General features: G+C 34.5%; 1 protein-coding gene across 1 annotated transcript; it reads left to right on the forward strand.

The window, feature by feature from the left end:
* Window positions 1–1331: 1331 nt before the first annotated feature.
* Window positions 1332–1874, forward strand: LOC129870267 (agamous-like MADS-box protein AGL5). The gene has a single exon (XM_055944991.1). It carries the CDS (start codon window positions 1332–1334, stop codon window positions 1872–1874), a length of 543 nt encoding a protein of 180 aa, XP_055800966.1.
* The last annotated feature ends 10641 nt before the right edge of the window (window positions 1875–12515 follow it).

Below are 12515 nucleotides of genomic sequence, written 5' to 3' on the forward strand. Positions count from 1 at the left end.
CCATTATAATTTTATTTTGAGGTCGTTACCTAACGTTTTGATCTAAGTCAACTATTCAAGTTTAAAAAGCTCCAAATCAGGAAAACGGGCGTAAACCTCAAACGAACGACTAGGCGACTGAACAATTAGTGCCATGAAGTCATAAACAACTTGGAATGCTATAGAAACACTCTAAACGATGAGAAGAAGACATTTACAAAGAAATGGCCCGGAGGGTCATTAAACATTGTCACATTAGTGAGTAATTATATTGTTAATGACATCTCCAAGACACTTGAATAAATAAAATCAGAAAAACTAATTATACAATGACATTTTCAAGACATTGTGTTAGAAAAATATATCAAAAACTCACGAAAAACACAACACATATCAAAATTTTAAGTCATATTATAAGCCTAAATATGAAATAATATATTTAAACATTGAAAGCCATAAAAAATACTTATAAAGTAGATTATATTAAATATTTTTGTGTATAAAAAAATTGAAATTATAAATATATTATGTCGATTTGGTTTGAATTCAGTTTGACTTTTTTCTATTAATACCAAGTCAAACTAAATATGGTCGATTTGACTTGATTCGCCAATTCAGTTTGACCTGTATACCCCTACTTGCATTGATTCAAATGGAAGAGTACATAAATATTTATTAGCAATTAAAGAGAGGAAAATAAAAACAATATGTTATTTTCCTTATAGCTACTAACCAACCAAATCAAACCACAAGTTGGGTTGATTTGGTTCTCCAGTTCAGTTTGGTCTGTATATTCCTACTTGTATTGATTCAAATAGAAGAGTACATAAATAGTTATAAGCAATTAAAGAGAGGAAAATAAAAATAATATGTTATTTTCCTTATAGACACAAACCTAAAAAAACAGAAACTAAATATTTTACAATTAATGTAAATCCTAGATTTGAAAGGAAACTAAATACTATAGAATATATTTAGACTAAAAAGGAGAAAGTGAAAATATTCTACCATTAATGTAGGTCATAGAGTAGAAGGAAAGTAAATTTCAACAATATTAACCTTCCATAAACTCATTTAAAAATGGAAGTATAATTATTTAAACTCCAACTTCAATATTGACTTTTAGGATTTTAACTACATCTATATAGGTAATAATTAATAAATATCTAAAAGACCAGATTGTGCAATTAATTTATTTCTAAATTTGGTTAGATTATCTCAATCAACTTTCAACTATTTAATTATGTGGTCCTATCAGACATCTATAAATATAAGTTAAAAACTCTTATTTTATATCTAGAGATAGACACTCACTTATATATTCTACTCTTTTACTTTTTGTGTACTAAAATATGACTGGAAAGGAGGTATGTTGGACCACAAGAAATCTTGATGAGGGAAAGAGAAAAAAAATTATACCAGAAAGATTAGCATCATTGTGTAAGAAAGCATATGAATTGACTATTCTATGTGATGCAAAAGTTAGTATAATTTCTTTTACTCCAGGAGAAACTGATATTTTTGGTTGGCCGTCATTAACTGAGGCTAATGTCATAGTTAATAATTATTTAGCTTGCCCAAAGAAGCAAGGACAATACAAGTTAGTTGAACATGGAGCCTATCTGCAAGCTATAGTGAATGATCCGGAAAAAGATATCAGAAAATTAGAGCAAATAGCCAAGGAGAAGAAAATGGTGAACCTCTTCAACCAACTTGTTGAGGGAAGAAAAAGGTTCGATGAGTTTGATGTAAGCGACATTAAATGTTTACAAAAGTTATTGGTTGTAAGGAGGGCTGAACTTGACCAAAGGAACATACAACTTAGGGAAAATCTTGCAAATGAAATCGGTGCTAATGACAGCAATGCTAGAGACGAGAATGATGGGCATCCTTAGAATGTTAATTCAGCTTGCAATAGTTTTTTATATCTTCCATCACCTGATTTGTCATATTTTACTTCAATAGCATCTCCTAGTTATAAGTTTGTTGATCATTATTCATTCATGTTATTGTTGTCATTTTAGTGATATATGAAACGAAAATTTTCACAAATAGCTAACATTAGGCCTTAATTAAGACTCCCTATCTACAATTTCAGTATTTACAATCCACAGCTACATTTTTTATTTGCTATATGTTGTATCCATTGTATTGTTTTCGTGATTTTCTTACAGAAATACAAGTACAACTTAGCTAAATTGAGTAAAAGATGGAAGATATCTTTTCTGATATGGTAAATTAGAATAAATCACTCCGTAAAAATACTCCTTTAAATTGGACTCTCAAGTGTATGATTCATCGTTTCTGATATGGTAAATTAAAATAAATAGTCCCTAAAAATACTCATGTTTCTAATTGGACTCTCAAGTGTGTGTGATTCATCGTTATTATGGAGAATTCAAAATCAAGTACAAAATCTGCCAAATTTGTTGTATTCATTATGAGTCATTTGTATTCAAATGCTATCAAATTTCTAGTATTTATTATGAGTCATCGTTTTATTCAAATGCTGTCAAATTTCTAGTATTCATTATGAGTCATCGTTGTATTCATTATGAGTAATTTGTATTCAAATGCTTCCAAATTTCTTGTATCTAATTATATTCATTTTTATTTTAACGTGTTGTTATTCATATGTGATCATAAATATTGAAAATTTTTCTTATATTCAATACTAATATGTGTGTATTCAAATGTCTTATTTTATTCATTATGGTCATTTGTATGCAAAAAAATGCTAAATTTTCTTATATTTAATTATTTTCATTTGAGTCAAGCAAGTTGTTGTATTCATTTTTGTTCATAAAAATTGTCAAGTTTCATTGTATTCCGAATGCATTAGAATCTCGTGTTGTATTCATTTGTGTGTGATTTAATTATTTTCATTTGAGTCAAGTGCATTGGTGTATTCAATTTTGTTCGTAAAAATTGTCAAGTTCCTTTGTATACCTAAATACAAAATGAATATGATCACAATTATCTACCAATTGAATTCAGATACAAGCAAATACAAAAATTCTAACTGTTAAAAGATATACATATGCGGAATGCATTTTATACTTATCATTCAAATCAAACTTATATGAGTACAAATACATATTTGGTACTTATCTTTCAATAAAATACATAAGAATACAAAATACAAAATTTGATGCAAATACAAATGTCTAACTCTGTAAGGGCTTTATAACTATTGAATTATATTTCGTATTTGCCTTTCAATAGAAAAATCATATGAATATAAATGTATAATTGTCACGACCTAACCTACTGAACCGTGAGAACATCTACTCTAATATCTATAGAGGAGAAGCCTTACCACCAAACTGGAACATAAAATGCAGAAATGAACAAAATATAAGCTAAACACCCTGTTATAAATACAAAAATGCTCAAACTTAGTTAAAATATAGTATTTTTGTCAATGGCACTGAACCCTCCCCAAGAAACTAGTCTAAACAGGTACAAGAGCTTTTAAGAGATTACAAGGTTCAAAATATAAGACACATCTCCCACCATAAGGAAAGAAACATAGAAGTTATTGGAGATCATCTCCGTCTTCACCTGTGAAACATCACTTATCCTGCAACCAGACTATGGCAAGTGGCATAATAAGAATAGTATCATTACAAACAAATGTACTAGTCGGCATTATCGATCAATCCGAATTCACCATATAATATCATGCAAATAATCAAAAAACATGGAACTTGGAGATATAATTATGAACCCGATCCTTAAATCAACCACCCTTACTATCAAATAATACTACCTTGGAACTCATACACTCTCTCTTAAGTCACCCAACCTCCTTCTGCTACCAACTCTAGAATTCCTCTTATGTTATTCCCGAATCCAAATCCACTACAAACTCTATTAGTTGGTCTAATACTCTCCCTCAATCACTCATGCCAACACCTAGCCCTTGACAATCTTAGTAAATCACCTTAACCCAATCCCCCTTATCATGTATGTCTCAGACCACCCAGACTAACATTACTGCATAAGCTACTGAATGAGCAAAGCTCCCAGTCAATATCCTAACTTAACAACCACCCAAGACATGCCCGAAATCATAAACAATCACCCAAACCTGTTTTCCTTCAAGTAACCCAGACCACCAAAGATTCCTAAGGCATCATCTACAGTGTTTAACATGCAAACCTGGTCTACACTAGAACCACCACTGCATTAAACACAACCACTCCACCACTTATGGACCACCATAGAATAAATACAACAATATAAGTAAACCCAATCCACTTAGTGGAACCAAAACACACAAGTCAATCAAACATTTACATGCATTGTACCTGAGCTAACTGTATAGTAACCAATACTAGGCGTGGTACCTGAGCCAACCAAATAGTACCCTATACTAGGTGTGGTACTCGAGTCAATCAAAAGATATCCCATACCATATGTAGTATCCAAGCCAACCAATAATATGTACCACGCATGGTACCCGATCCAACCAAGAAATATCCTGTATCAAGTACGGTATCCGAGCTTATCGATAGTCATACAATTACAATCACAACAAAATACAATCATACTTGTAATTATAAGTAAATTGTCACGACCCTAACCCGCCGTGATTGGCACCCATACTAACTCTCCAGTGGGAGAATCGATACTATACGCTAAACTTAACAAACTTAAAGAGACAAAACATTTAAAGATACAGAAGCATGTTTAAAAGATTAAATAAGTGTTGAGTTCCAATAACTCAAACAATGAAACTAAAACATACGGAAAATACTCCTAGAACCCGAAAGTCAATGTACTAAAACTCTACTTAAACAACAAGTCTAAAAAAAAGGGGATGCAACCCCGAAAACTATAAAATAAATAAGAGTCTGAAAAGTCTAAGTTCTGAAAAGAGGGACCAAGACTGAGAAAAATTCATGGAAGAATGAAAGAGATGGATCATCCATGATGTTTGCAATCAATGATCTCCTAATTGAGGTGTCACGAACCAAGCTAGGCCCTAGGTGTGACACGATGATTAGGATTCTCGAAAAAAATCTAACCAAACCTCTTAGCATATCATAAGCATACAAAAGGTAATAATAAGTGGAAACTCATAAGAAATCCAAGAACATAGCATAGATAGAATGAAGCAAAACAACATAGACTCCATACACACATCTAACATGCCTCTACATGAACTATCATAGGTGGGGACTAGGACATATCCTAGCTCACCCTCAAAGAAAGGTAATGACATAACATGGAATAGTTTTAATTGACCAACATAGTCTAAGAATGACACGAAAAGGAAAGATAGACCCAGTTTCCTCTTGAAGCATGAGGACTCACCACACAATCTTTGATAAGTCACCAACTAGCCACAAGAAGAGGCTGGAGCATCTGTCTGTACATTGTGATATAATGTAGGCAATAAAGTATGCTTAGTATATTTAAATATACTAAATATATAGGCAATGTAATGCATAATAAAATCATATTGTGCAAATGACCATTTTAAATAGCATGATAGAAGGGATAGTAAAATCATAAGTAGACATAAGAAGAGCCAATGCACAATAAACCATAAGAGTATCATATAAAATTAAAGGCTAGGATTAGTCAAGTAAATCACCATAAGGGACCATACATATGTGAGATATAGCCATAACCGACATTTAAGACCATGTGAGCTATAACATAGAATCTGAATGTAACTCCCATATCGAGAAGAGAGATGCTACTTGCCAAGGTATACTCCGTATAATATGAAAATGAGATATATTTGGATCCACTATCTAGGATATAAAGGAAAACCTATAGTGGCGAGGTAGTTAAGGGACTAGAGATTGCTACTAAGGACCCCTTGGGTCGAGTCCCACCTCAAAGTCCTCTCGATGCTAAGTCAACATCCCACGAAATACATATTATCATCATAAATCATACTTATCATAAATCATAAGTTTTTCATAAAACATAATCATACTTGTTTAGAAATCATAAACTTATCTTGTGCAAAGACAATCAAACTACCAATCAAATTCATAAAAAAAACTTGTTCATAGAAATAGCTCATTATCATGCGATTTCACGTAATGTGGGTGTAGGCCTTCCATTATTACGAATCTTATTTTATAAAGAGTATCATTACGGTCTTAATTCACCCTTTCATTAAACTTGCTGAACACTTGAAATTCCATGATCATGACTTATACTTGAAATTAAGGTAAAAACATAGGTTCACAATTAATTGACTTAAAAATCATGAAATTGAATTGAAAACATGCATAATCATATAATTTATATCAAACCATACATAAATCATTAAAATAATATGAATTGGAAGTATAATTGAAAATACTCATTATCCATGTCATTCTCCCTAAAGAGTAATCTAGGAAAATCATAGAAAACTCTTCAATTCCATATAGTAATCATTAATTCATATTGAAATAGATTCATAAATCATAATTCACGTAATTGAAGTTGAGATCATCAAACTCATAAGAATACATACTTGAATTGATTGAAAAGTTGAGAATTTGTTGGACTCCATGGGTGAAAGGTACCCTTGGATGAATGCCCACATACGTTGAATAAGAAACAAGAAGAAACTTGAAGAAAAATTGAATTTTTGATGAAGATCTTGAGAGAATTATTTGAAATAGATGAATTGTAAAAGAATGAGGGAGAATAGGGTTTTAGGTTAGTTAATAGGGTCGAATTTAGTCCTAAAAATACCCAGGTTCATTAACTAATAGGTAAAGAAAAGTCTAAAGTGCCCCTACGTATAAATTGAATTTGGATGAAAATCACTCCGTAGATCTGCGACGCGGACCTTCTACCCAAATTCTATTTTCAGAACTCTGTGATGTGGGTACATCGCGGACTCTACTGTCTAAACATTTTCTCGAATCAAAGAATACCTCATCGCGGACTTGCTCTCTGTATCCAGTTTTCATAATTTTTCTCTTGTTTCACAAAATAATCTAAGTTAAAACTATACGGGGTATTACATGAGGTCTCTCAACAGCCGCCTAAAAATGCCCTGTACTCAACAAAGGAAGAGAAAGTGTAGTATCAGTATACAAACAATGGTGTATTGATAGGATCACATGGCTATCCCAGTATGTAAAATATAAATAGGTAACCACAACACAGTAAGCACACATATACATAATACTTTACCACTTATCATTTCATAAATAGTACATATACATATACATATACATAGTTTAGCAGTCTCAATTTCAATGCCACAGTCAAAGAATGGCTCTCTCATGGAACCCACACTCAAACGGTTAGTATGTTGGAATGTGACACACAATCTAATAATGTGTTGGAATATGCCACTCAGTCCAATATTGTGTTAGAAAGTGATGCCATATCCAATTATGTGTCAGAACATGACATCCGATCCAATCAACCACAAATACAATCACAATCACAATGAATAGTCTCATAAAATTACTACTATCAAGTAACAGGTTTATTGCATGCAATTGATCTTAAACAGTAATTTCATTTGGTTCATTTCATCTTTCCCTATTCACATACATACATGCATACAATGGAGCAGTTAACGGGACAAATATGACATAGATGGGAAAACAAACTATCACCTACCTCGAAACCAAGCTTGAGAAACTCTAAACAATTAGAGATTTCCCTTTCCAAAGTCTTTCAGCCTGTTCTTGGTCTAAAAACAATTACACATATACAAAGGATCAATAAAATGGCCTAATGTACCTGGATTATATCATAGTACTAACCCTTAGACAAGTAAATGATCCTAACACCCAAGTAGGGCTTTTTCCACCATTAATTCCAAGCCCAAACCCTCCCCTAAGGATAATTAACCACGATTCTAGGTTCTAAGAATCAAAATACAAATTAGAGGAGTAATTAACTTACCTTTGGCACGAGAGTTCATGGAAAAATGATGAGAAACTTTTCTAAGTCACCTCTAGCTCTCAAGAATGATGTTTTGCAGAAAATAACATTTTTGAGACTTTTCCAATTACAACCACAAATACAATCACAATCACAATGAATAGTCTCATAGAATTACTACTATCAAGTAACAGGTTCATTGCATGTAATTGATCATAACCAGTCATTTCATCTTTCCCTATTCACATACATATATGCATACAATGGAGCAGTTAACAGAAAATATGACATAGATGGAAAAACAAACCATCACCTACCTCGAAACCAAGCTTGAGAAACTCTAAACAGTTAGAGCTTTCCCTTTCCGAAGTCTTTCAGCTTGTTCTTGGTCTAAAAACAATTACACATATGCAAAGAATCAATAAAATGGCTTAATGTACCTGGATTATATCGTAGTACTAACCGTTAGACAAGTAAATGATCCTAACACCCAAGTAGGGCTTTTTTCATCATTAATTTCAAGCCCAAACCCTCCCCCAAGGATAATTAACCATGATTCTAGGTTCTAAAAATCAAAATACAGATTAGGAGGTAATTAACTTACCTTTGGCATGACAATTCATGGAAAAATGATGAGAAACTTCCCTAAGTCACCTCTAGCTCTCAAGAAGGATGTTTTGCAGAAAATAACATTTTTAAGACTTTTCCAATTTTTTAATTGGGATTGGCCCACCTCAGCGACCCCGCACTGGCGGGTTGCACAGAGATAAAAAAAATTGGGATTTCAATCCCAAGTTCCCATTTTGCAACACACTCTCAACCCATAACGTTCTAATATCAACCATTCATTCCAAGATCAATTATGGTAGTTCTACTCATTCGAATTCGATTCCGTAAAGCTTAATAGGCTCCTTATCATCTTGGTTATCAACTCAAATGATCAACCTAAAAATTAAATCCTCCATCCATTACCGTATTATCCTAGACCTCTCCTGACTTAGATTTTGTCCAAGTTCGGCTTAGGCTCAAAATTCCCAAGTCACTACTCAGAAGTTTTCTGGCGGCCCAAATTCCTTTCCCATTGGTTTATCCTTAATGATGGGAACAAGTCATTACAATAGATATCAATTTACCCATCACTCGTCCCCAAGTGACAAAACTAGAAAATACTGGGCTAAGGAAAAAATGGAATAGTACGTTAATCATCAAATAACTAGGGATACTTGCCTCACATGTTCTTCTCAGTTTCCCAAGTAGCTTTCTCCACCAAATAATGCTTCCATTGAATTTTGATTGATTTAATCTCCTTGGTCCTCAACTTTCGAACATCACAATCTAGAATTGTAATTGGTTCTTCCTCATACTGAAGATCCTTGTCTAACAAGAATGAGTCCCACTTGATGATATAATCTCCATCCCCAAGATACTTATTCAACATGGACACATAGAAAATTGGATGGACTCCAAGATAGCCTAGGTGGTAAATCCAACCTATAATCCACTGGCTCTACATAGTCAAGGATCTCAAAAGGGCCAATATAGCGAGGACTAAGCTTGCCCTTCTTGCCAAATTTCATCACCCCCTTAATGGGTGACTTTTTCACCATCTGAAAATGTCATGTCCCTTACCTTGCTATCTGTATAATCCTTCTGTTGACTCTGGGATGCTATGAGCTTAGCTTGGATGCTTCTTACCTTATCCTAAGCATCCTTTACGAAGCCAACCCCCAAAGGCTTCACACCTCCAGTCTTAAACCACCCTATGGATGATCTACATCCTCTCCTATATAGTTCTTTGAATGGTGTCATATAAATGCTAGAGTGATAGCTTTTATTGTAAGAGAACTTACATAAATCTGAGATGATAGAAAGATGCACACCGTGCAGCCTTACTATCTCTGTCACATAAATCTTTGCCAACTACTACGCATTATAGTCTACTCTGACTGGAATAAAGTGGGATGAATTAGTCAATCTGTCAACCATAACCCAAATGGAGTCATACTTTCCCAAGGTCTTAGGAAGACCTACCACAAAATCCACGGCTATCCTTTCCCACTTCTATTTAGGAATGGACATTCTCTAAAGTAAACTTGTAGGCCTTTGGTGCTCATACTTCACTTGCTGACAGTTCTGACACTTAGCCACAAACTCATCTATGTCTTTCTTCATGCCAGACACCAATAAAGCTGCTTCAAGTCTTGATATATTTTGGTCACACCTAGATGAATAGAGTACCACAAACCATGAGACCCTGTCAGCACTTTCTGAATCAAGCCATTTACTCGAGAACCACAAATCCTCCCTCTAAAACTGACCACCCCACATATATCAAGGGTTGCATCCTAGGCCTTTCCCAAAAAAGTGTCTTCTCTAATCTTATTAAAGTTTTCATCCTCAAATTGCTTGGCCTTGATTTTCTCAATAAAAGTAGGCCTTACCTTGACACTAGCCAACACCCCACCCTTGTTTAAGATGACTACCCTCATAACCTTAGCCTCTAAGGCCTAAATATCTTTAGTCAGGGGTCACTTACAAGCACCCAAACAAGATAGACTGCCCATACTAACCAAATTCAAGCTTAATGTATTTGCCACTATATTAGCCTTACCTAGACGATACTGGATGGTGACATCATAATCCTTGAGTAACTCCATCCACCTTCACTATCTCAGGTTCAAGTCTTTCTTAGTGAACACATGTTGTAGGCTGCGATAGTCAGTACACACTTCATACTTGACACCATAAAGGTAGTGCCCTAAATCTTTAGAGCAAAACTACTGCTGCCAACTCCAAATCATTCTTCAGATAGTTCCTCTCATGAATCTTAAATTACTGCGATGCATAGTCCATAACATTTTTATCCTGCATCAATATAGCACATAAGCCTGAATGTGAAGCATCACAATAAACAAAGAAATCCTTACTGGTAGGGTTAGAATAAGTGTCGTGGTCAGAAGAGTTTTGAGCTTTTGGAAGCTCTCTTCACATTTATCAGTCCACTCAAATGACATCCTTTTTTGAATCAGCTTTGTTGGATGGGTGATGATCGAAGCAAAATTCTTCACAAACCAACTATATTAGCTGGTCAGTCCTACAAAACTTCTAACTTTAGTCATAGAGCTAGGTCAACTCTAGTTCTTGACAGCTTCAATCTTTTGAGGATCTAACATTACCCCTTTTTTGAAACCACATGTCCCAAAAAGGCAACTAAAGATAGAAAAAATTCACACTTAGAAAATTTTACATACAAGTTTTGTTTCCCCAAGACACCCAAAACAATACAAAGATGGTATGCATGTTTTTTCTTACTCTTCGAATAGACTAGAATATCATCTATAAACATAATTACACAAGAATCTAGGAATGACTTGAACACCCTATTCATCAAACTCATAAAGGCTGCAGGTGCATTGTCAGCCCAAACAATATTTCTCGCAACTCATAGTGCCCATACCGAGTTCTAAATACCATTTTGGTATATCCTCAGGTTTAATCTTAGCTTATGGTACCTAGAACTTTGATCAATTTTTGAAAAGGTTGTCGCACCTTATAACTGGTCAAAGAGATCATCTCTGCGAGGAAATGGGTACTTATTTCGAATGATGACCCTATTCAGCTGCCGATAATCTATACATATCCTTATACTACCATCCTTCTTCTTAACAAACAAGATTGGAGCACCCCACGGGGAAGCACTAGGTCAAGTAAAACCTTTATCAAGGAGTTCTTGGATTTTATCTTTAAGCCCACTTAATTCTGCTGGATCTATATGATAAGGAGGAATATAGATTGGGCGAGTGCCCAGTTCCAAGTCAATAAAAAAATCTCTATCTCTATCCGGAGGCATACTAGACAAATCAGTGGGAAACACTTCCTTAAACTTAGAAACCAAAAGAATAAACTCAATAGAGGGAGACTCTACATCAACATCCTGAATATGAGCCAAATATGCCAAACAATCCTACCCCACTATTTTTATAGTCAAGAGAAAGGTCATAATCTTAGCTGGATTAGGCTTGTACACCCCATCCCACTCTAACCTTTCCTTACCTGGGATCTCTAGAGTCACAGTCTTAGTATTATAGTTAAGCATCATAATAGGGGGACAACCAAATCATGCCTAAGATCACGTTAAAATCAGTCATATCTAAAATTACCAAGTCAGCCCAAGTAAGGAAACCTATAAATAGAACAAGACAAACATGATAGACATCGGTGACTACAACAGACTCTCCAACTTGGTTAGAAATATGGATAGGGGCATCAAGTATATCACAGGTCACATCAAAACCCAAGGCAAACTGTTTTAACACATAAAAGTAAGTAAAACCCCAATCAAATAAGATCGTATCCATCTAGTTAGATAAGAATAGTACCTATTATCACTATATTAGATGCCTCAGCCTCTGCCCTTCCCAAAAAGGCATAAAACTATGCCTTGTCATCCTAATGGGCAACCTCTCTGCCTGGCTGAACTACTCTTCTCCTTGCATTACCATTACCACGACCTCCACATCCTTTCCAATTTCCTCCCTACCCATCTTATGCATGTCCTCTACCATTATTACCTCTGCTTGCCAGTACCACTACTCTGACCTGTTGCAGCATGAGATCAGTCATGCAAGGATGGGGATACTCTCTCCTCATTGCCCTGGCTCTCCATAATTAAA

This window comes from Solanum dulcamara, chromosome 2, assembly GCF_947179165.1.
Source record: "Solanum dulcamara chromosome 2, daSolDulc1.2, whole genome shotgun sequence".
Lineage (NCBI taxonomy): Eukaryota > Viridiplantae > Streptophyta > Magnoliopsida > Solanales > Solanaceae > Solanum > Solanum dulcamara.